Below are 26,676 nucleotides of genomic sequence, written 5' to 3'. Positions count from 1 at the left end.
AAGCATAGGAATAGAAGGGCCATTCCTAAAAATAATAAACAGTATATATCTAAATCCATCAACTAATATCATCTGCAATGGGGATAAACTAGATCCATTCCCATTAAGATCAGGAGGGAAACAAGGATGCCCATTATCACCTCTATTATTTGACATTGTATTAGAAACACTAGCAGTAGCAATTAGAAAAGAAAAAGAAATTGAAGGCATTAAAATAGGCAAGGAGGAGACCAAATTATTGCTCTTTGCAGATGATATGATGGTCTATTTAAAGAATCCTAGAGATTCAACCAAAAAGCTAATTGAAATAATCAACAACTTTAGCAAAGTTGCAGGATACAAAATAAACCCACATAAGTCATCAGCATTTCTATATAATTCCAACACAGCTCAGCAGCAAGAACTAGAAAGAGAAATCCCATTCAAAATTACCTTAGACAAAATAAAATACTTAGGAATCTATGTCCCGAGACAAACACAGGAACTATATGAACACAACTACAAAACACTTTCCACACCACTAAAACTAGACTTGAACAATTGGAAAAATATTAACTGCTCATGGGTAGGAAGAGCCAATATAATAAAAATGACCATCCTACCCAAACTCATCTATCTATTTAGTGCCATACCCATGGAACTTCCAAAAAATTTTTTTTACTGATTTAGAAAAAAACATAACAAAGGTCATTTGAAAGAAAAAATGATCAAGGATATCCAGGGAAATAATGAAAAAAAATACAAAGGGCAGGGGCCTTGCAGTCCCAGATCTCAGACTATATTATAAAGCAGCAGTCACCAAAACAATCTGGTACTGGCTAAGAGACAGAAAGGAGGATCAGTGGAATAAACTTGGCATAAGTGACCTCAGCAAGACAGTATATGACAAACCCAAAGATCCCAGCTTTTGGGACAGAAATCCACTATTTCATAAAAACTGCAGGGAAAATTGGAGGACAGTGTGGGAAAGATTAGGTTTATATCAACACCTCATATCCTACACCAAGATAAATTCAAAATGGGTGAATGACTTGAACATAAAGAAGGAAAGAATAAGAAAATTAGGCAAACACAGAATAGCACACCTGTTAGACCTTTGGGAAGGGAAAGACTTCAAAACCAAGCAAGACTTAGAAAGAGTTACAAAATGGAAAATAAATAATCTGGAATACATCGAATTAAAAAGTTTTTGTACAAACAAAACCAATGTAACTAAAATCAGAAGGGAAACAACAAATTGGGAAACAATCTTCATAAAAACCTCTGACAAAGGTTTAATTACTCAAATTTAAAAAGAACTAAATCAATTGTACAAAAAATAAAGCCATCCTCTAATTGATAAATGGGAAAGGGACATGAACAGGCATTTCTCAGCCAAAGAAATCTAAACTATTAATAAGTACATGAAAAAGTGTTCTACCTCTCTTATAATCAGAGAGATGCAAATCAAGACAACTCTGAGGTATCACCTCACACCTAGAAGATTGGCTAACATGACAGCTATGGAAAGTAATGAATGCTGGAGGGGATGTGGCAAAGTAGGGACATTAATTCATTGCTCGTGGAGTTGTGAATTGATCCACCCATTCTGGATGGCAATTTGGAACTATGCCCAAAGGGTGATAAAAGCCTGTCTGCCCTTTGATCCAGCTATAGCACTGCTGGGTTTGTAACCCAAAGAGATAATATGGACAAAGACTTGTACAAGAATATTCATAGCTGCACTCTTTGTGGTGGCCAAAAACTGGAAAACGAGGGCATGCCCATCAATTGGGGAATGGCTGAACATATTGTGGTATATGTTGGTGATGGAATACTATTGTGCTCAAAGGAATAATAAAGTGGAGGAATTCCATGGAGACTGGAACAACCTCCAAGAAGTGATGCAGAGCGAAAGGAGCAGAACCAGGAAAACATTGTACACAGAGACTGATACACTGTGGTACAATGGAAGGTAATGGACTTCTCCATTAGTGTCAATGCAATGTCCCTGAACAATATGCAGGGATCTAAAAAATACTATCCACAAGCAGAGGATAAACTGTGGGAGTAAAAACACTGATGAAAAGCTACTGCTTGACTACAGGGGTTGAGGGGATATGACTGAGGAGAGACTCTAAATGAACACTATAATGCAAATACCAAAAATATGGAAATGAGTTTGAGTCTAGAACTCATGTGATAACCAGTGGAATCATGTGTCTGCTATGGGAGTGGGAAAGGGGGGGGGGAGGAAAATAAAATGATCTTCGTTTCCAGTGAATAATGTTTGGAAATGACCAAATAAAATTATGTTTAAAATTAAAAAAAAAAACAAAGGGGCAGAGAAAGAGAGAGGGTTGGTTAGAAAAACTCATTTTGTTCCAGCTTAGCAATCCTTGAATGATAGTTCTTTCTCAGCAGCCAGTAAGAAAACTCATTACCACCACAAAGTGCAAATTCTCTAGTTCTCTAGAATGGCCACACTTCCAGTGTTAGATATGTAATATCTACCTATGCGTCAAGAAATGATGTCCCATTAACCACTCCTCCATTGCATACATATAAGAACTCTTAAGGCCAAGGAAGTTTAAATGATCCTCCCATTGTCATACATGTAGGGAATTTCATAAACCGTTGTCAAATCAGTGCCAATACTATGCGTTGATAAGCATTTATTAATAGCTTCTGTGTACCAAGCACCATGCTAAGTAATAGATTTTTTTAAAAAGGCAAATAATATACCTTACTACCAAAGAACTCGAGTGAAGATAAGCTAGAGTAAAAAAAATGGTCTAAGAAGGAGGTGGAGTCAGAGTTTATTTCATCTTATAGAATGATGAATTTCTGGATATTACAAAGTCCAAAAGAATAGCTCAGAGGGAAACAGTGAGGGCAATTCCATGGGTACCTTCTTTAAGTAGTGAGAAGTTCACCTTCTTCAATTATTAGGAGAAAGGAGCCTAAGGATCAAGAATTTCTGAGGAGGTATCAGTTTCAAAGTCAATTTATATTATAAAATGATGATTTTCTAAAGATCGTGAAGTATTAAAGAGAGATGGCTAGGAAATGATGAGGATTTGAAAGCAGATTTTGTGTCTCTACAGTCATTAATCATGTTAACTTTTTCTTGGCCACCAAATTACAATGTTGATATAGATTCAAGTTTGTGCTCATGCTGTCTTCTTGGCTTGTTCTCTTAACTTCCTATCCCCCTTTTCTAAATAGTTTTCTTCTTTGAAGGCAGATCTCAGTTCTGCCTTCTCAAATCGTTCCTTGATCTCTACAGCACTTGACATTTTTCTTCTTAGCTCATATTTAGAATTGTCTCTGTTCTAATCAGATTGTAATCAGCTCATTTTTCTCATATTTTCATGAACTTGGTAGGTAGTGTCAACATGGAATTTAGGAATCCCAAACTTGTGGCCTAGTGGGATCTGATGAACCCCAATTTTAGATTTAGCTTGTAGATTGGAGACCCCCAAAGCTTGTCCTTGTTCCCTGTTCCCATGAGAAATCTACCCTGAAGGGAAATGATAATCCTGGTTGGGTGAGATAAGCATATGCTAAGGACATTCTTTGTTCTAGGTACCGCCCCTATTGTATTAAAACAACTCTCAGGAAGGTCAGACCTGGGCATGAACCATCCTTTAGTAACCTTTATAAGTAGCCCCCTTCTCTTGCACCCTAGCTTCTAGCTTGATTGTATCTTGTCAGTGTAGTTTGAACAGTCCCATTTTCCTTGTAGCCATAGGGATGTCAATCATCTTTCCCTGCCCCTGGATTTCCCAAAGGATATATAGGTTCCCCAAGCCCTTTTGTTCCCCGGAGTCCATCCTGAGTTGGTGGCACTCCCAGGGGCTAGTGACCAGGGAGGGCATCTTGACTCTGTGCAGTCATGGGAAGCAGCTCTGTTGTCGTATTAATAGCACTAACCCATTTTCCCTTGATTAAAGAGTGATTTTGACTATTTAATAGTTCTGTGTTTTTTTCTAGTTGACAGTAGCATGATGGAATGGGAAATATCATTGGACTGGAAGCAAAGGGAAACCTTTTTTTTTTAAATCAGTCTCTTTTCTCTCTAATTTTTGCCCATAAACAAAGATCCTAATTTTTACAAACCTTAGTTTACTCTATTATGATATAATGGGTAATAATAATCTATTAATATATACATGAAAAGTTGTCACCAAGATCAAATGAGATATGGGAAAAATACTGTGAGTTCCAAAGGGGTTATGCATACTCTCAGCTCTGAGCTTTTGCCCAGGGCATCCCATATGTCTGGAGTGCATTCCAAACCTCACCTCTACCTCTAACTAATTTTCTTTTCTTTTTTTTCCTTTGTTTTTTTTTCCCACTTATTTCAGTATTCAATTAGGTTTCCATTTCCATTATTTAGTGTCATTTCTATGATTCTATCCCTGTCAGGGCTCTTTATCTCTTCAAGTTATCATATAACTGAATATTCACAGATTGCATCTTTAATTAAATATAGGCTTCCCAACTAGATTGTGTATTTATCTGTTTTTAGCCCAATACCTAGTCCATTTCAATACACATAGTAGGGACTTAATGAAAAGTTGCTGAAATAATTTTATTGAATCAAACTCACCTGAACAAAAATAAATGAAATTGAATGAAAATTTGCCCTGCAGCAGGTTCCTATGATAATTGTTAGCCAATTATCTTCATCCATTTATAAGGCATTGGGTATTATCTGTGCAGGTGCCCCTCTTAGGTAATTATCAACAATAAAATAGTCACCTCTTTGAAGAACTCCTTGTAATGGATACAAATCAGTGTGTGCTTTAATAAAATATGGACCATGATGGAGCAAAGCCCAGTAGAAGTCTTGAATTGGTATTGTTGATGGGGTTTTGACTATGTTGCTAGGCTAGCTCTTGGAAAGCAAATTGCCCTTATTCCTTGAAATGCAGATTTTTTTGGTTGCTAAGATATCATATCCAATACATTCAAAATGTAATAATCATTGATATGCTACAGTATGAAATGTACTGTGTTAATCCTAGGGACAAAAAATATAAAGAAAATTCAGTTAGCCATCATGAATATTATACTTTACTTGGGATATTTTACTTATGTGCTAAGATAGATAGACGTTTAGATAGACAGACAGACAGACAGACAGATAAATAGGTAAATAGATTAGATAGATTACATAGATATAAAAGTACTATATCTATCTATCTATCTATCATCTATTCATCCACATATCTATCTGTCTCTCCATCTATCTATCTATCTATCTATCTATCTATCTATCTATCTATCTATCTACCTGTGTCTGTTTGTCCATCCATCTATCTATCTGTCTGTCTTATCTATCCATCTGTCTATCTATCCATCCATCCATCCTTCTATCTATCTATCTATCTATCTATCTATCTATCTATCTATCTATCTATCTATCTATCATCTGTCTTTCTGTCTTTCTGTCTGTATGTATATTTATTTACCTATCTACCTATTTGGATACAAATGCAAATTACTGAGTTATATGATTTGCTTGCCTGTGATTTTATGACTTTCACATTATCTTTACATGTCTAGGTTCACTTACATAATAGACCATTACCAAACAGGGAAAAGGTACTGCATTGTATTCTATTTGCCTATTTAGGTCTTAGCAGAGTTTCTGGCTTGAGTAAACATTGATATGTTTGTTTTCTTTTTTTTTCCCCCACTAAGAGATGGACCCAAAGCTGACATAAGGAAACAGATGGTTGTACAATTATTTTGGGTGAGTTTTGAGTTCAGCTGACATCTGGCTTGAGGATAAAGTTTTATTGCATGCCCTCTAGGGACCCCTGGTGGGCATGAATCTTTTAATGGTCACATCTTGTGCTCCATTCAGCAGTAGACAGAACTAGGGAAATTGAGTCTATGTGATGAAGTGAGGAAAGTGAAAGATGGCATATATAGTATACCATAGAAAATATCTCTCTGAATAGGAGGTTTGTCGAAGAGGATGACTGCTCTACATTTTAATGCTCCTAACATGGGAAAAGGTTTTGTGAGAAAGAATGGGAAATCAGAAGTTTTATTGCCTCATCTCAAGTCACATCCCTCGTAGCATTCCAGTGTGGCCTATAAACTTTCTGTATGCTTTAGCAATGGAAAACAAATAAAACATTTTCTTCTCTGAACACCAACAGTGTATTTCTGAATTTTAACTTAGCTCTGTAGGGATGCTAAAATTGTACAAGGGAAAGGGGAACACAATAGATTTTAAAATGTTTAAAGTGATTTTTATTTGACTTTCCACAGTCTTGGTAAAATATGCCCCCTTAAGAAAATGCAACCAGCTTATAAATAATTTAATCAGAATGTATCAAGAGGGAAGTCTTTTCCCCTGAGAACAGTATGCATATCAGACCCAGAGTACATGGGGCAGAGAATTAGTATGCCAAGTCATTAAAATTTGAAGTCTTATATTTAGAAAATAAAATATATTTTAACTTTTTACTTAACAGAAAGATGCATCAGAAATTGAAATGAAATAAATCGAAAAAGCATTTTGTAGACTTGTAGAAACTATATAAATATTAGCTGTTATTTGGATTCATGATTATTATGATTGTTGTTTCCATTGTCATTTCTATCTCTCAGCAGAGTGTCTTGCACATTACAGGCAATTAGTAAAAGTTTATCAAATAACAGAATTTTCTTCAGAGGAGTTAAAGAACTATATCCTATGGGATGTCCTTCTGAACTGGTCTAATTATTGGCACTCTCCTCTTTAAATGGAGTCAGGATGATCTGAGTTAAAATTCTGGTCTTAAAGAATAGCTGTTTGCCTTTAGGCAAGACACTTAGTAGGCCTCAGTTTCCTTAACTATCAAATATGAATAACAACAATGCCTACTTCATAAGGTGGGCATAACATTCAATTGCTATTGCTATTCCTCTGAAAGCTCACCAACTTCAGATGAACCATCCTATCATGACTCATTATCAAGGAAAACCCTGATATACTTCCTTTCATCATATCTATCATATTGTTCCCACTATCAATGCCACCTTCACTTTTATATTCAGTATCTTGTTATTTATTTCATATAGGGGTCAGATCCCTTATGCTTAATGTAGCCTCTCTTAATCCTACCATTGCTGAAGATTCCTAGCCTATTTTTTTTTGCTTCTTATTCTTAGCTAAAATACTGAAAAGCAGAAAGGAAGGGGCAGAGAAGAACTCTCTACACTGGCTGCTTCCATGTTCTCTACTCTTACTGTCATCTACACTTTCTATCTCCTGTCTTCCAACCTTAATAAAACACTGAAACTTTTCTTTCCAAAACTTGCAGTCATCTTTTATGAAGTCTAATGATTTTTTTCTCAATCCTCATGTATCTTGATATTTCAATGTGAGGGCTGATTTTCGTTTTTGATTTGTTTTTACTGCTCATCAACTTCTTTTAATGGATATTTTCCCTTCTCAGTTTTTCATGATGCTCCTCCAAATTGTCTAACTTCTTGGTTCCCCTACTTATTTTTTCCAAACCAGGTCCATTAGCTATGAATCTCTCCCAAAGCTTCAGCATAAGCATAATCTTTCTCTCTCTCTCTCTCTCTCTCTCTCTCTCTCTCTCTCTCTCTCTCTCTCTCTCTCTCTCTCTCTTTCTCGGCATTTAACAGGAAATTGGACTTGAATTTAGGACTTCATATGTTAAATTTCAGCTGAATAAATCTGAGTATGTGACTCTGGGCAAATCAACTAATTTCTCAGAACTCGGGACTAGAGTCAGCAAAATCATATTGAAACCTTACAAATAGACATTGACTTAGAAAACCACAGGTTAACATTACCTATATTGTATTACATTTTCATTTAGTTTTGTTAAGTTTTCTCAATTACATTGCAGTCTGGTCTGGGACACATTCTGGTGCTTGGCCTTGACAAATATGCTTCTCAAAGCTATCTATAATGTGCAAAGGAAATCCCTTATCTGAATTAGTAGCGAGTGTTTCCTCATTGAGTGTTTCATCCTTATATCAATGAATTTATAATTTCAGTCTCTATCAGTTGGAGATCTCATCACCTTTCATGATTTCATCAACAATCTTCAACATGTTTTCTGAAATTATATCAAAATTATCTGAATTTCTCCTTTCCCTCTCCCCTCTCAAAGACGGTAAGCTAAACTGAGTTATACATTTATTTTCATGCAAAATATGCTTTCATATTAATAATTACAGAAAAATACTCATATAAAGCCAAAACCTGTCAGTAAAAACATAAATAAACAAATTTGAAAAGTAGTATACCTTGATCTTCATTCCAACTCAAAATGTTGTTTCTCTTGCAGTAGATAGTATTCTTTATCATTCAAAATTGTCCTAGATCATTATATTGTTGAGAGTAGCTATGTTTTTCACAGCTGATCATCATAGAATATCTCTGTTATTGTATATAATATTCCTCTGGTTCTACTTATTTCTCTCTGTATCAGTTCATGTAGATCTTCTAAGTTTTTTTTTTCTGAAAATACCCTTCCCTTTGTTGCTTATTCCATCACCATCATATATCACAATTTGTTCAGTCTTTCCCCAATTGATGGGTATACCCTCAATTTCCAGTACTTTGCCTCCCCACAAAGAACTGGTATGAATACTTTTGTACAAGTAAGTCCTTTCCCTTTTTTATTTGAATTATAGACCTATTTGTGGTATTACAGGATCAAAGGGTATGCACTGTTTTATAGGTCTGTCAGTTGAGTTCCAAATTATTGCAGAATGGTTGTATCAATTTACAACTCCACCAATAATATATTAGTGGCCAAATTTTGCCTCATCCATGCAAACACCTCACTTTCTATTACTGTCATTTTGTCCACTCTGATACATAAAAAGTGGTACCTTAGAATTATTTTAATTTGCATGTCTCTAATCAAGAATGACTTAGAACTTTTTATATGATTATTGCTTTGATTTCTTTACTTGAAAACTGCTTATTCATAATATTTCACTATTTGTCAATTAGGAAAGGACTTGTATTTTTATGAATTTAAATGCGTTCTCTATCTACTTGTAAAACTAAGCCCTTATCAGAGAAAACTGTTATAGAATTTTTTTCTGACTTTATTTTTTCTCTTTTAATTTTGGTTGAATTAGTTTGTTTCTACAGAAATTTTCAAATTTCATATAATAAAAATTATTCATTTTACATCTTGTAATGCATTCTACCTCTAACTTAGTCATCATTTTCACCTCCATAAATCTGCCAGATAAAGTATTTGATGTTTCTCTAATTTACTAATTTACTTTATGTCAAAATTATATTACTTATACATATTAGTTATGTCAAAATCATATTTGGACCTTATTTTGGTATAGCACTTAAGATAACGGTTTACACCTAGTTTCTGCCATACTCTTTTCCCCAGAACTTTTTTGTCAAATAGTGAGATCTTAGCAAGGTCTTTCAGTTTATCAAACATTAGATTTCTGAGTTAATTTACCTCTACATATTGTGTATCTAATCTCTTCCATTGACACACCATTCTATTTCCAAAACAGTATTTCTAGTACAACAAAACAGCATTTCTAGTTCATTATGACTATTTTGATGACTACTGCTTTATAGTAGAGTTTGAGATCTCATATTGCTTGGCCGCTTTTCTTTACATTTAAAAATATTTAATTCCCTTGGTATTCTTAATCTTTTGTTCTTCCAGATGAATTTTTTTACTACTTTATTAGTTCTATAAAATATTTTCTAGTTTTGTATGATATTAAATGAATTAATTTAGTTAGAATTGTCATATTATTACATTAGTTTGAGCTATCCATGAACAATTAATATTTTTACAATTGTTTAGATCTGATTATATTTGTGTAAAAAGGTTTTTTTTGTAATTGTATTCATATAATTCCTATGTTTTTCTTGGCAAGTAGATTCCCAAGTATTTTATGTAGTCTAGAGTTATTTTTAATGGCATTTCTTTTTCTATATCTTGCTGCTGATACTATATTGTTAATATAGAGAAATTTTGATGATTTATGTGGGTTTATTTGGTAACTTCAAATTTTATAAAGTTATTAATTATTTTAAATAATTTTAATTGATTCTATAGGATTCTCTAAGTATAGCATCATATCATCTACAAAGTGTGATGGTTTAGTTTGATCATTTCCTACCTTACTTCCTTTGAATTATTTTTCCTCTTATTGCTAAACCTAGCATTTCTAGTACATTATTAAATGACAGTGTTAATAATGGGCTTCATCCTTGCTTCACTTCTGATCTTATTGGGAAGGCTTCTAATTTATTCCCATTGCAAATGATACTTGCTGATGGGTTTAGATAGACAGTACTTGTCATCTGGAAGAATGACCCATTTATTACTATACTTTATAGAATGTTTTAATAGAAATGGATATTGTATTTTGTCAAATATTTTTTTCTGACTCTACTGAGCTAATCACTAGTTTGGTTATTGATAATGTCAATTATGCTGATAGTTTCCCTAATCTTACACCAGCCTGCATTCCTGATATAAATCCCACTAGTCATAGTGAATTACTTTTGTTATATATTGCTTTTTAATGTTTTTCAGGTAGTCTAATAATTCTTAAATTGACTATCCTATCTATTTTCCATGTCAGTGATTTTTAATGAAATATTTCATGTTTTCTTCTATTTTTTAATTCTTTTAATTTCATTTTGTTGTTTCTTTTTGTTACATGAAGTCATTAGCTTCTAATTTCTAAGTAATTATTTTCTCCCATGAGCTTCTAAACTCCTTTTGCATTTAGTCAATTCTACTTTCCAAAGAACTCTTTTCATCATTGAGTTTTTGTACCTTTTTCCAGTTGACTGATTCTGCTTTGCATTGCTTTCATTTTCCTTCCCCATTTCTCCTCTGTCTCTCTTAATTGATTTTTGAAATCCTTTTTGAGGTCTTCCAAAGCTTGAGAACATTTCCTATTTTTCTTTGAAAATAGTGCATTTAGCTGCTTTGATTTCATTGTTCCCCACTGAGTATGTGCCTTGCTCTTTGTCGCCACATACATTTTATATAGTTAGGTGGGTGTTTTTGTTCATTTCCCCAGCCTTTTTCTTTACTTTCAATTTTACCTTAGAGGTGAGCTCTGTTCTCAGAGGGCACTCTCTTAAACTTTAGTTTTTCCTTGTTATTACCTTAGCTTTAGTTCTGGGTTTATACAGTTCTTCCAAGGTGGTATGCTAATTTGTGGCCTGGGATCTCTGAAAGCCTCACCTACTGCGGATTCAGTCCTTATTTTCCCCTGGGACTGCTGATGGCTTGCAGGGCTCAGAGAAATATGAAATACCTTCTGCTGGACATCAGGACTTAACCTCAGGCTTGTCCAGGGGCTTCAGGTCTCACTCTGTGCTTACCCAAGGAAGGCACTCTGGACTGCCTTGTGCTAAAGTTTAGGTCCTCACTGCAGATCTGGGCAAGGACTCTTTGCCTCCCTTTGGGTTTGCACCAGTTAGGCACTCTGATGATTTCCTTGCACTTGCACTTGGGGATTCACCTTTGACTTAGGCAGGTTCTGGAATCTCACTCTGGGCCTACACTGGCCAGGTGTTCTAAAGACTGCCATGTGGTAGGGTGCGAGGCTTCATTGCAGGCTTGTGCTATGGCTTGGAATTTCAAGGAGTTGGTATGGTGTGCTACATTGTAGACCAAGGCAGGGTCTTGGAGTCTCAAAATTGACTTGGGACCATGTGTAGAAACTAAAACTGTGGGGTGTGGGTGGCACTTGCCTTTGGCTTCCACAGGTCTTCTTTGATGTGGTCTTGATGCCAGCTGCTTAGTCCTTCTATGAACTGAGCTACCCACTCATCCCAGTGAATCAGAACATTTCTGCCTATATTTCAAATTGCTCCCTGCAGGAAAATGGTTTCATCCATTTCCTTTTTGATTCTGTCACTCCAGTGTTCATTTGGAAGCATTATTTTAAGAATTTTTGGAGAGAATTCTCATGCCTCTGCTCTGCCATCTTCCCTCTGCCCCTGTTCTGCATTATTCAGCACTTCTTACTGAAGCTATAGCTATAACCTTTCAATTGGTGTCTATACCCTGTATTTCCAAATTCTATCCATCTAGCCTACCTGTAATTAACAGTGATTATTCTAAAGCAAAATGTAGCTAAGTTAAGTCTAGTTTCTCCTTTCTCATCTAGCATAGAGTAAAATTTAGTTTGTTTAGGGATATTAGGTGGCACAATGGATAGAGAGCAAAGCCTGGCTTCAAATCTTGCTCTAGATTTTTCCTAGCTGTGTGACCCTGGGCAAGTCACTTAACTCAATTTTTCTGGCTATTGATCTTCTGTCTTAGAGGGGTTACTAGGACAGAAAGAAAGAGTAAAAAAAACAGACGACAGCAACCTAGTTTGGTTTTTAATGATCATGACTTCTTAACTTATTCCTGTGGTTTTCACCTTCTAATTAATCATCCCATTTTTTATTTGTTTATGGTTCAGCAATACTCACCTAATAATTTAATATTCTCCCTTTCTCTTTATCCTGGAACTGGCTATCCTCCATTCCTGAAATGCTTTACCTTTTCACCTCTTTTAAAAATAAATATATTCCTCCAAGACTGAACTCAAATTCTACCTTATATTGTTGGACTTTACTCCATCTTCTCCCCCATTAATTACCAAATACAACCATTTTTCCATCTACAGATATATTATATCTGCTCTGGTAGTATTTTATAAATAACTATTTATATCAACATTTTCTCTTCAATTGTTTGGTAAGCTCCATGAGAACAGCTTTTTTAGCTCTTTGAGAGTTTAACAGAGTGGATTGAAGAGAGTGATCACTGCACAAATGCTCATTAACATCATTGCCACATTGATTTTTGAGTGGCAAAGTATTTGAAGTAGTTTGATTTATATTGCTCATATTATAAATTATTTGTAGCAATGCTTCATGTGGTTGCTAATCATTTGAAATTCTTTTGAGAGCTTTTTATTCATCTTACAATCATATTTTTTCCAGTGGAGACTAATTTCAGTCCTATATATATTCATTTGAATATTAGACTTTTATCACAAGTATATGTTAATTATTTCTTATAATTTATTCTAATTACATTGATATTGCCCATGAAAAATCTTTTAAATTTGTTATAATTAAAAGTATGTTTTATATATTTTGTGTTCACCTCTATCATTGTTCAGATGAGTATTGAATACCTCCTCATTTAATGTAGTGTATACTTTTGATATTTATCTAAACTAATTTGGTTTAGATATATATTTTTTCAGATGTCCTTTAGAAATATAAGATTCCACCTCAAATAATTTATGTTCTGGCACTAAAAGTCACTATGGATAATGATGAAAATAATGACATATTATATATACACTTTTGGTGAAGCAATGACTTGATACCAATATCCTCAACAGACATTCAGAATTATGATTAGAAAGGAAGTAAAATTCTTATACTCTTTGACTCAGAGATGCAAATATATGTCAAAGAGGGGAAATATTTTGATGTGGACATTCATAAAACTGTTGAACAAAATATTTCATGACAGCAAAGAACTGAAAACAAATAGATAACTATTGGGGAATGGCTAAATTTGTTTCTTACCTAAATATAAAGGGACGTCATGTGCTTGTGAGATGATGAATAGCATGAAAGTATGGGAAGATTTATATAAACTGATTCTCTGTCACTTATTAAATATTTATCAAATACCTATTATATGTCACATTCTATGCTATGATTTAGGCATATTCTATCTACATCTAGATACAAAATTATTGGGTAAAATCAACTTCCTTACTCACAAGCTTACAATCTAATGAGTACTGACTAGATATATAGTAGTCTCTCGGTGATCGAGACTGACTATTGTCTTTGTGCAGTTTCATCTACGGTGTACCCTCATGTGGCTTTGGAGTCCAAAGGCTGAGGTGCAAATTTTGTGTCACATGGGGCATGGGACTCCAGTTGTTAAGGGAGGTGCGGTTGTGGCCTGATGTTGGCGTTCACGCGCAGCACCTAGACGTCAACGTCCCTCATCTTCAAAGGTGGCGGTGGCATGGTTAATGTGGGTTCGCCAGCTGCTTCTGTCAGAGGCAGCCAGTTCTAGTTGCTTTGGTGTCATGCCAGCCCACTTCAAGTTGGACTTTAGCTGATCCTTGAATCTTTTCTTTGGTCGGCCTTGTTTCCTGAGTCCAGCTGACAGTTCACCATAGAATACCTGTCTTGGTATCTGCTGTGGGTCCATGCGGATGACGTGTCCAGACCATCGTAGCTGGGTTTTGAGGACCATGACTTCAATGCTGGTGGAGTTGGCTCTGTCGAGGAGTTCCTGATTGGTGATTCAGTCCTGGCATCAGATCCTCATGATTGACCGGAGAGAGCTTTGGTGGAATTGCTCCAACTACTTCATGTGCTTCCGGTACAGTGTCCATGTTTCACAACTGTACAGGAGCGAGCTGAGGACCACTGCGTAATATACTTTGAGCTTTGTCACAGTGCTTACACCTCTGTGTTGGAGGACTTTGCAGTGCAGCCGCCAGAGTGCCTGGCTGGCCTTTTGGATCCTGGCATTAATCTCGTGGTCTAGGGACCTGTCGTTGGCGATGGTGCTGCCCAGGTACTTGAAAGTGTTGATGATAGAAAGCTGCGTGCCGTCAATTGTAATGCACAGCTGGTTAGTTGGCCTCCCTGGTGCAGGTTGGAACAGTACCTCTGTTTTGCTGAGGCTGATAGTCAGGCCAAACAGTTTTGTTGTGGTGGAGAACCTGTCCACAGTGGTTTGGAGATGATTTTCTTGGTGGGCCATGAGAGCACAGTCATCTGCAAAGAGAGCTTCCAGGATGAGTCTCTCTGTTGCCTTTGTTTTTGCAGTCAGGCGGTGAAGGTCAAATAGTGAGCCATCCAGTCAGTATTTGATGTAGACGCCAAGGTCTAGATACATCACAGCATGTCGTAATACTTGGGTGAAAAATGGGTTGAATAGTACCGGAGCGAGGACACAGCCTTGTTTCATGCCATTGGAGATGTTGAAGAGATCGGAAGTCTCTGCACCAGATTGGACTTCCCCTGTCATGTCAACATGAAAGAGCTGGATCAGTTTGATGAATTTTGCTGGGCAATTGAGCTTGCTGAGGATCACCCACAATGAGTCCCTGTTCACTGTGTCGAACGCCTTTGTCAGGTCTATGAAGACAATGTAGAGACTCAGGTTCTGCTCAAGGCATTTTTCCTGTATTAGCCTCACCAGGAAGACCATGTCGATGGTGCTGCGATCTGGTCAGAAGCCACATTGTGATTCAGGCAGGACTGACTAGAACTGTATATATTTTAGGCATATACATATATATATATATATATATATATATATGCACATATTTTTTAAAGCCCTTACCTTCCATCTTGGAATCAATTTAGCAGTTGAAATTTAACATGTATCATAATCAAGCTTGAATTCAATCAAGAAATAAGAGAATATAACTCCCTCCATCTTTTCAAGGCTAAGTAACCATCGGGGTGGAACACTCAATATATTGCCAGTTTCGGTAGAGGTTTTTGCATTGCTTTTGCTAGATGTTCTTTCCTCCTTGTAAATATTAACAATTTAATACCTTTTCACTATAACCCTATATTAAATTGGAGTGAAACAAATAATTGAAGAGAATTGGTGGCATTTCCTATAGACTATCAGTTCTTTTTGATGCAGATGAAGGAAAATGGAAAGTAAAAGTAATTAGCTAATTACCTCAAATCTAAGATTAAAAAAAAAAACAAAAAAAAATACATCCTAGACCTGAAGGGAAGACAGAAGGGATTCAGACTAAACAATTCTGACTAACTATCTCTATTGACTCAACATATGCTAACAGATTTGCTTCCCCTTCATTGGTGTAAACGGAGCCAATGTTTTCTTATTCAAGAGAATTCTGTAATGTGAATTATATTTAGTAACAAGTAAGAGCTGAACTTTCTGTCAGACATGCAGAGAAGTGGAAAATGTGTTAACACATTAACAATGTCAGTTTCTAAAAGGCACTGTCATCCTGTGAGGGAAATCATTGGACTTGACCTGGCTGCTAATGCTAAAAGAGAGAAATATTTGTCAGAGGAAAGACAATCTGATATGGGCTGGAAGACAAAAGCTGTGCTTTTTAAACAGTGACAGATGGGCATTTTTTCTGGCCATATACAACAGAGCAGACTAAAAAATAAAGAAAGGTCTGAATTTAGACTTCAATATGTAATATTCTTGTTTAAAATGAAATCACGGCAAACTGAGCACACTCTGATATACCTATTAAACACTAATTCCCTCTACATATATTTCCCAACTTTCTAGATTCAATTTTTTTAAACCTTTACCTTCCCTCTTAGAATCAATACTATGTATTGGTTCCAAGGTAAAAGAATGATAAGGGCTAGGCAATGGGGGTTAAGTGACTCGCCCAGGGACACATAGCTGGGAAGTGTCTGAGCAGATTTGAACTCAGGACCTCCCAACTCTAGGCCTTGTTCAGCTGCCCCCTGTATTCTAATTTTATACCTAATGATATATTATTTGCATGGGCCAAAATGAATCATACTCTCGATTTAGAGCAAATGACATTTGCTAAAAATTAATTAAAAGTAAAATGTAAAGTATCATTAAATCTAATGTGTTTGGGTGGCTAAGTGTCTCAATGGGTAGAGCTTCAAGTCTAGAGTTGGGAGAACTTGTGTCCAAATATGACCTCAGACACTTTCTGGTTGTGTTATCTTGAACAAGTCATTTAACACCAGTTTCCTAGTCTTTACTGTCCTTCTGCCTTAGAATTGAATTCTCTAAGACAGAAGGGTTCCCAAAAAATCCAAAGTGGGTTGGGCACAGTCTGAATTTCTTATTCTATACTTTTTAAAATTTTCTGCACATTTTATTCATTACTTCCTCAATGTGGATAGATGCTCTAAAGGGCCATTATATAAAAGATTGACAACTTACATTCTTGATCTTAGAAACAAAAGTCAATGAGGAAATCTCCCTTGATCATCATCAATATCATACTATCTCCTTTTATTAAACGAGATAACAAAAATAAAGCAAATTTCAAAACAAAATGTCACATAAATTCTAGTGATGATTATAATGACAATGTTAAAGAAAATTGCAAAATTATTATTATTAAATTCATTTCCCAGTGTCTGTCCCATATTGGCTTCAACCTCATTTTTGTCCTTCTATTAGGTAAATGCCCTCATTTTCTGCATTAAAAGGCTAGCCTCTGGTAATCCTCAAGTTACCAGTATAACAAAGTCTTTTTCACTGATTCTTTTCAAGATGTATTGCATATATCCTGGAAGTCAGAGAAACTGAGGAATTGAGAGAAGCCTCAGAGGCCAATGGATAGTCCATGTAAAAAAGGCCTAATTGGATATATAACAACCATAACCTCTGACAACTGTCTTCCTTGCACATAGTATTTTTTCTGCAGTCATCACAGACCCTTGTTTCCACTCCTGATGCCACTGGATCTAGTTGATCAGAATAACAATCAATCGGGCACTGAGAAGGCCCCAAAGTCTTAGTTAAAACACCTGATGCTATACCTCTTCACTCATGTACATACAAAGTAAATGGCTTGTTGTAATCTGGGATGCCTAGAGCAGGGACAGACAGGATAGTCTGTTTTAGATTTGATAGAGCTGACAGATGTTCTGGCTCTAATTTTAGGGGTTCAGTGGCCAAATCCCTTGTTAGTGGTATAAGGAGTTTAGTATGGGGTGCTCAGGGAGGAGTAATATCTTTGGTATGGAGGGCTTGTCGTGCCCTCCTTGGGCAGCTCTCTAGCCTCTGACCCTCACCTGACACCCAGCTCTCACTTGTGCTTCCCAGTAGCTGCTAGAATGCGGCAGTGGCCACACCCCGGGCAACTGCTTCGACAACTGGCTAAACCTTGTGAGAGTAGCCATCAGGTCGTCGTCGACCCCTGATGAACTAGGGCTTTGCTCACCCAGCATGTGAAGACTGCTTCGGCTGAACAGACAGAAGAAACAAATAAGAAGGTTCAACGGCTGAGAGGGTGATGCAGCAAGGCACTGTGGAGTACTTAGGGCATGTTGGAGCACAAAGGACAACACGGCCATCCAATGCAGCTGAGGAAGTCTCCAGGTGTAACCACTTTTCGTGCCAATGGACCCAGGCTTCCAATGCCGAGAGAGTGGTACTGTCTCTGTGCATAGACTTTTCCACTTAAATCTTCATGCACAAGTGTCTTTGTGCACAAAAACACACAAAGACAATTGTCATCCTCAGTTACCAAAAGACTACTACTGATTTCCCCATGGCAAGGAATTCATTGTCTACAAAACCCTGTTGCTCCCAAAATTTCTCTCAACTGTTTCTTAGTGGTAGGATCACTTAAATTTTGAATATTCTCAATTTGTTTGGGAGAAATAAAGTGGGCACCTGCAGTCAGGATGAACCCCAAATATTCTACTTTAGGGAGGCACCACTGAAACTTATCCTTTGAGATCTTATGCCATCTTTTGTGCAATTCCAAAAGAAGGTGTTTACTATCTTCCCGACATCCTTCTACATCTGTTGAAGACAATAGTAGATAATATATGTATTTGATTAATTTGCTGTTTTTAAATTTTGTATTATCTGTATCTTGACTCAAAATTTGCACAAATAATCTCAGGCTGTCTATGAAACCTTGTGGCAGACAACTCAAGGAGTATTGCAGCCCTGCCAGGTGAAAGCAAAAACAAGCCTGGAGTTCTCAGGTATGGGTATGGAAAAGAAGGCTGAGCACAAGTCTACTAATGTAAAGAATGTAGGTGTGCCAGGAATAGAATAAATAATAGTATTGATTTTGGAAACTACAGAGTGTCTCTTTATAACATAATTGTTCACAGCCTTCAAATCCTGTACAAATGTATAGAGGTGTTTGCCATTGGGTCATTTTTTGGTTTTTTAACAGGCTGGATGGGTGTGTTGTATTCAGATTTACAAGGGATTATTATTCCCTGTGCAATTAATGAGTTAATTACTGGGGTAATTCCCTCAATTGCCTCTTTTGAGAGGGGATACTGAGGAATGGAAAGAGGTGGGTTAGATTTAGTTTTTATCTGCGCAGGAACAGCCAACTTGAGTAAGCCTACATTAGAAGAAGATATGGCCCAAAAAGACTCTGGTATATCTTCAGGTATTACAAAGGTGGGATGCTCTTTTTCCTCCTTATTCTTTGAAAGAATTACAGGGAGTAAATTTAAAGATTCCTCCAGTACTTCCAATGATAAGGAACCATCTGGGGAGCAAGTTATTGTGGCTCTGAGTTTGCATCCCTCCCAGCAAATTTAAAGGGGAGTAAGGCATCAAAAGGAAGGAAAGTTGTACCTCTAGGGGTCCTACAGACACCATTCTAGGGGGATGTTTTTTTAACTCTTTGGGGTATTCCTGATACTCCCATTACATTCTCTGAGTCAACAGAATAACAATATAAATAAGGTGTTCTCTTTAATACAGACCAGGAATCTCCAGTGTCTAAAAGACAATCATAATAGGTGTTACCCACCTTTAAGGTAACATGGGGTTCATTAGTATAGTGGGGCAGTGAATAGGGACAATGGGTAGTAAGACATCCATAGTAAGTAAGGGTCCAGAAAATCAAAAGTATCCTCTGATTCCTGGTGTGGCTTGCCATTTCCTTCTCTAGGTCATTTCACAAATGAGGAAACTGAGGAAAACTGTTTTAATTGACTAGCCTAGGGTAACACAGAAAGCAACTGTCTGAGGCTAGATTTAAACTCAGGAAGATGAATCTTTCTCACTTCAGGGCTTGCATGTTATTTACTTAACCACCTAGTGTTCTTTCTAGTCATGTTCATATGAAACGAGCATATCTTTGACAGGAAACTCCCAATTATTTATATATATATATATATATATATATGTATATATATATATATATATATATATTTTGCCTAGATTTTGCCTAGATTTCTTTTCTGTCTTTGCCTCCTGTCTTCTGCTAATAACAAACAAAAACACTAATGAATATTTCTATATTTTTTCATTTCCTGCTATTTTATTGAAGTAATCATTTCAATTAAATTTTGCTTTAGTTACTATGTCTCCATCAGTTACCTAACCTACCATCTTGCAATAAAAATGTTTATTACTCTTCTCAAATGTATTCTGTCAATTTCCTTTATCTTTTCTTATTGCAATAGGTATCATTGTTATATTTATATGAAAAAGAGTGGTGACAAAAAAATCTTATTCTAACACTAATATTATTGGAAAGGCTCCTCTTTCTACAGGACAGATAATCATATCTCATTTCTAATAAATATTGAGTTTATCTTGTTAAGAAAGTTTTTTTTTATTTCTGTACTTACTAATGTTTCAATATAAAATAATTCTGGCATAATATTTAAATAATTTCCCTACTCATATGAATGAATAACTCATACTGCATTCCATAAAATAGTCCTAATATACACTGTTACTAAATTTTAAATATAATGTCAAAAAGTTGAAAGAAAAGAAAGGAAGCAGAAACTGTACAAGGAAACCAAATTCTTCCTTGAAACATTTGATAAAGTTAATCATAATAAATAATGTAGACAACTCTGAATTCCAGGAAAGAAAATTTTTAAAAGAATATTTTACATAAGCAAAATAATTACATTTAGAAAATAAATCATAAATTGGAAGAAAGTCTATACAATTAATATCTCTGATCAATATCTAATAATGACAGGAAAAAAACAATATTAGTTATCCCCCAATAGATATGTGGTCAAAGAATATGAACTGTTGGTTTTCACAAGTGAGAAAGAAATTGTTAAAATTATTTGAAATAAGTGATCCAAATAACTGATAACTAAAGAGATTATTAAATTAGAATAATTCTTAGTTTATACCTCTTATACATCAAATTGAAAAAAAAAACAAGAAAGAGAAAAATTTAGAAAGGGTTAAGTAACATGTTACAATGAAAATTAAGGTATACTGAGGCCACAAACAAAATCAATTTGTTAATCAGGCTAGCAATTGGAAATAAATGGGTTCACTGTTTCCTTAATAATCAAAGGACCCAAGTAGGGATAATAGGATTTTTATAATGATTAACAAGAAGACAGGGAAAAAACTCAAGGGGATGGAAATTATCTTTAAGTGATTGGATAGATAATATGAGTTGTTACAACAGTTTAAAATTAATGAAATTGATTTTCGGGCTAATCAAATTTCTCTGGAAAGTTTCTAGTGTTGGGTAAAGTTATAAGGGTGATGTTACAAGTCATGATGTAAGGGTAGAGTTACAAGTAAAAAGAGTCCTATCCTTCTCCAAGTGACCTGAGATAACCTGAGAGATCTTTTTTTTTTTTTTAAACCTCTGCAATTATTAGTTTATTAGTATCATCCAGGATTCAGATGTTCAGTATTTCTCCTGAAATTATACATAAACAAATGCAAAACTGAAATTAGAATCTGAAAGTTGAAATTGTATAACAAAACAGTACTCCATCACAAAAGCGTGTAAAAGTACAAGAATGCTATTTAAAACACTGGCACTTAAAAAATCATAATTTCAAAACCACAAAACTGCCAAATTATCCCCCCCAAATGGTAAGCAGATAAACATAAATGGTCAGTTTTAATGAATACAGTTAGCTTTGATTTTAGAAGGGAAAAAATATTTCAAATTAGTTGTTTGGTGTTCAATTTATCATAACGCCAAATTTTGTGTATTTTCCATCAAGGCCTGCTTTTTAAAGAGGTTCAAATATTAGTTATCTATAAACCCGAATTAGGAAAAACATCTCTTTAAATAGACTGTACTTTATTTGGGACTGACTTAAATCAAATCTGAATTTTTCAGTTTTAAGAATCTAAAAAGTTTCCCAAGGGCCATTCACTGTCAGCTCCTTCATACTATAACCCTACCTAGTCTTTAGTTTAAGTCTACTGCCAAAGATTACTGTGGCAGTCTTGCATTTCAACTCATGGTTTTTTTTGGGAGGATAGTCTCAGCTTTTCTGAAGGAAATTATAAACATAACTTCAGTTACATAGTAATAAAGTTGTGAATGTTGTATAATCCCTCACACAAAAGATCAGAGCACACCTTTCTATTGGTCTTTCCAGGACAGAATTTTAGTATGTTTTACTCAAATAATTCCATGCTGCTGATGTCTATATTCTCCACTTGGTAAATGTTTTAACTGGATAGAATACTGTACTATGTGAAATTTGAGTTTATTAACTGGGAACTTCTGATTTCCAGTTATGGAAGAAAATAATTTCTATACAAGTTTTATTACCCCATCAATATTATGCAGGGCATGTAGATCAAAGCTTTTTTTTTTTTAAATCAACTAAATATACGAAAAGATGAAAACTGTAATAATTCATGTGATCCCAAATGGGCATACAAAAAGCAAAGACGAGCTTCCCCTCAAAAAGAAGTTATGATTTAAGGGCACCTATGAAAAGGACAACAATACTAATAAAAAAAATTGTATTTACTTAGAAGCATTCAGAATGTCAACAAAACAGCTGCAACTTTTTTTTTTTGCAATTACAGAGTGGTATTCAGTTAACAGAACAACAATTATTTCATATGCTGCATCAAAGACAACTGAAGATGAAAATGAACTACATCCCCATATATAACTAATTTGTGCTGTGCACCAACAAGAACCTGCTTTAAATTTCCATGCCAATTTACAACCCCCATACTGTACCAGGCAAGGTTAGTGGCTATTGAAAATACCACTAAAGGACAGGGCTATCTAAAGACACATTCGGTAGTGTGTTAACTATACAAAAAAAGACACTGTACAGTTTAAAAACAAATCTTACACAGCCTTACATTTCAAATTTTTTTTTTCTTTAAAAGGAGTGAGTTGTGTACAGGGGGGTTAAATGCTTTATAGACAAGAAAAAAAACTGCTCTAGAACAAACTTATTCATCGTCATCATCATCTTCCTCTTCCTCCTCCTCATCTTCTTCATCATCATCCTCATCTTCTTCATCTTCCTCATCTTCTTCCTCCTCCTTCTTTTTCTTGCTCTTCTCAGCTTTGACAACGCCTCCCTTTTTACCCACATCAGGTTTTCCTTTAGCTCGGTATGCAGCAATATCCTTTTCATACTTTTCCTTCAGTTTAGCTGCCTTCTTTTCATAAGGTTGTTTGTCATCTGCAGCAGTATTATTCCACATTTCTCCCAATTTTTTGGCCACATCTCCAATAGAAAGACCAGGATGCTCCCCTTTGATTTTTGGACGATACTCAGAACAGAATAAGAAAAATGCCGAAGGAGGCCTCTTCGGTGCATTGGGATCCTTAAACTTCTTTTTTGTTTCTCCTTTAGGTGGTATGTAGGTCTTCATTTCTCTTTCATAACGAACCTTATCAGCTTTTGCCATGTCCTCAAATTTTCCTTTCTCTTTAGCTGACATTGTCTTCCACCTTTCTGAGCATTTTTTAGAAAATTCTGAGAAGTTCACAGAAGCATCTGGGTGCTTCTTCTTGTGTTCCTCCCGGCAGGTTTGCACAAAGAAGGCATATGAAGACATTTTCCCTCTCGGCTTCTTAGGATCACCTTTGCCCATTTTTGATTATTTTCCCTCAGCGCCGCACAGAGTAGCCCAGTGCCCGTCCGGCTCTTACTTGCCCCGGCGCTGTCTCTATGGAGCTCAATGTACTGCAATGGCTGTGAGAGCGCGAGCCAGACGCCCTGAGAGATCTTTTAAGAGAAATTTAAAATGTATGGCAGAAGAGAATATTATATCTATGCTACCTTGACTAAATTTAACAAAATATTGAAATAAAATCTATTTTCAATTTCAACTACCTGAAAAAGAATTTGAACCTCTAACTAGAAAGTCCCTAAATTATACAGAACTTTTTACTGAGGAAAATAACTTTGTCATATATTTGTAGAAGATCTTAGAAAGAACAGCAGGATTCATGTAGCATTATTATATAAAGCACACATTTTTCCAGTAACAAAGACTTGGTAATGACTTTCAGGTAGTCCAATAATTCTCAAATTGTCTCTCCTGAATCTATGTTCCAGGTCAGTTATTTTTTCAATAAGACATTTCATGTTTTCCTCTCTTTTATCATTCCTTCCATTCTCCTTTTTCTGTTTCTTGATTTCTCATGAAATCATTAGTTTCTAGTTGCTCAATTCTAATTTTTATGGCCTGATTTTCCTCTGTTAGTTATTGTTTCTCCTTTTTCAATTGGCCTATCTCTTCTTGCATTGTTTCCATTTCTCTTCCCCACTTTTCCTCTGCCTCTCTTAATTGGTTTAATTGAAGTCTTTTTTGAGCACTTGGAGAATTTGTGTCAAATCCACATTTTTCTTTTGGATTTTGCGTGTGTTTTGAGGTCCTTTTTTGTGCCTGTACCTCGCTCTTTGTCTCCATAAAAATTCTTTAGCATTAGGTGCTTTTTTTGTTGTATGCTCATTTTTCTATCTAATTATAGTTAGGCTCTGTTTTCTGGGAAGTTGGGGTACGTACTTAAACTTCAGTCCTTCTTTGATGCTCTTCTTAGCTCATTTTCTGAGTTTCTACAAGTTTCATTTCTTCAAAGATTGTATGAGTGCCTGAGGGCTGGGAGCTCTGAAAGCCACAACCTCTGCTGATTTAGTTAACCCTTGAGATCCTGATAACTCAAAGACTTGTCCTAGGCTTGGTTGTAAGCTCTAGGTTTTCCTTTGATCTGGATCAAGTCAGAAGATATACAAATTGTGACTTCAGGCTTAGGTGTAATTTTTTGGTCTTACTGTGTACTTGTTCTAATCAGGAACTCACTTGCTTGTCCTATCCTGGTGCTCTGCCCTCAGTTTTAAGGAAAAGATCTATCCCCCTCCCTTAGTATTATCAGCCACCCCAAACTAATATCTATGTCCTCACCCCATGCACAGATTGGGACTTCTGACTTCATTCTGGGCCTACACAGATCAGCCCACTTTAGCACAGATTGTCCTGGGCTAGGACTTTAAGCTTCACCACAGGTTTGAAATTTCAAGGGGTATGGATCAGCTTGGACCATTATTAGCCCAGTTAGGATCTGTTCTGAAACTAGGACAAAATATGTGAGGTAGAGGTAAGAGTAACAAAGATTTAAAAAATAAATATGATGTCTTCTATAATCCACAAATTGTGAATTTTTTTCCTATATTTTCATTTATATCATTATCTCTTCCATAAATATATATGGAGATATGCATTTTAAATATATATTTATGTAAATATATATGTATATATGTACATATATACTATACTGGTATCTTTCTCTTTCTCTCTCATGAAAACTTAGATACATATATTATATTTGTTAAATTTAATTGTGGTTGGAATCTGAATCTACCAATCACAGCAGACACTCCTCTCCAGGACTGCCCAGAAGACAATTAGTTGATTCTAATTTGTTACCCACATGTGGATCACAGACCTCCCACATCATGATTAAATGGGAGATTTACATCCTTGGTGATCAGATATAACTAGACAATTTAGGAGGGACTTCCCCACCTAAGTAGACCACCACCATCCATGCCTTTGTTGTCTTCCTTGAGTCACTGGGGCCAAAAGAGAAAATGCTGACCACAACTGAATAAATCTTGATAGACCTTGATTAACAGGCAATCTTTGGTCAATTTTGTATTTGAAATCTTTCCAATTTGCAAGGTACTCCCAAAGTTTGTGTTTTGCTGATATTTCCTCAGTAAATGAAAGCTCAGCTCAATCTCCCTGTAAGACCTCAGAGGCCACCATTCAATGGTCACTGAAGTTATTTCCACATTTTACTATCGAAATAATGTGACTATTACTGATCATTTCAGTGTATGTATCCATGCATCCATATAAACACACATATACAAATACAGCATACTTGTATGTGTTTATGTAAGTAATCTTATTTGTACCACATGGAATAAATGATAAATTTCTAGTAGTGGGATTCCTGGGCCAAATAATATCAATAGCTTATTCACAAATTATCTCAAATAATAAATTCAAATACATTTCAAAAATATGAATCACAATTCTTTTTGCAGTCAATTATCACGCCTGATTTCAAACAATCTCATTCAAAATCTGTCTCTCAGTTCATGAGGCAAAACACCAGAATTGATTTAATTTTTGGTTATATTAATAGTGATTTCAAAGTTTTCTGTGTTGATAGTGTTTCAGTTTTTTGGCAGACATTTCATAACTTTTGGCCATTTACCAATTGCAGATTGACTCCTCATCATAAATAGTTATGTTAGCTTCCTACACGTATTCTAGAGCAGATATTTTTCCTATGAATATTTTTTTCATACTTGACATTTTCTCCTCTAATTCTAGCTGTATGGAATTTGTTTGAATAGATTTTTTAAATAGACCATTGGAATATTTCCTCATACCCAAGTCTTCCCGACAAAAAAACCTTCTCTTCCCTCCACTACTCATCTTCTGATTATAATTTGGTTAAACTGAAATTGTGTTTTCATTAAAAAAACATGCTTCATATTTATCATTAAAATAAATATAGAATAAATTTTTGATAGAGGAAAATAATTCCATCAGATTTTTAAAAAAGAAACAACGTTTATATTCCTAATGAGCCACTCTCTTTTTAAAAGTCCTTCTTCTCCAACCTCATTGCCTCCATTTAACAGGAGTTGATGAAGACTGGCATAGCTTATAATCA

General features: G+C 35.5%; 1 protein-coding gene across 1 annotated transcript; it reads right to left on the bottom strand.

The window, feature by feature from the left end:
* Window positions 1–22,464: 22,464 nt before the first annotated feature.
* Window positions 22,465–23,698, bottom strand: LOC100012441 (high mobility group protein B1). Its single transcript, XM_056795652.1, has one exon. The coding sequence runs from the start codon at window positions 23,574–23,576 to the stop codon at window positions 22,926–22,928; it is 651 nt and encodes a 216-aa protein (XP_056651630.1). The 5' UTR covers window positions 23,577–23,698; the 3' UTR covers window positions 22,465–22,925.
* Between the last annotated feature and the right edge of the window lie 2,978 nt (window positions 23,699–26,676).

The sequence above is a fragment of the Monodelphis domestica genome, chromosome 1, assembly GCF_027887165.1.
Source record: "Monodelphis domestica isolate mMonDom1 chromosome 1, mMonDom1.pri, whole genome shotgun sequence".
NCBI classification, from domain to species: Eukaryota; Metazoa; Chordata; class Mammalia; order Didelphimorphia; family Didelphidae; genus Monodelphis; species Monodelphis domestica.
The sequence above is the reverse complement of the archived record's forward strand: the minus strand, read 5'-3'. Positions and strand labels throughout refer to the sequence as shown.

What these genes read in the sequence shown, in the direction of transcription:
- LOC100012441 (XM_056795652.1), bottom strand. Translation starts at nt 23,576, where the DNA reads ATGGGCAAAGGTGATCCTAAGAAGCCGAGAGGGAAAATGTCTTCATAT.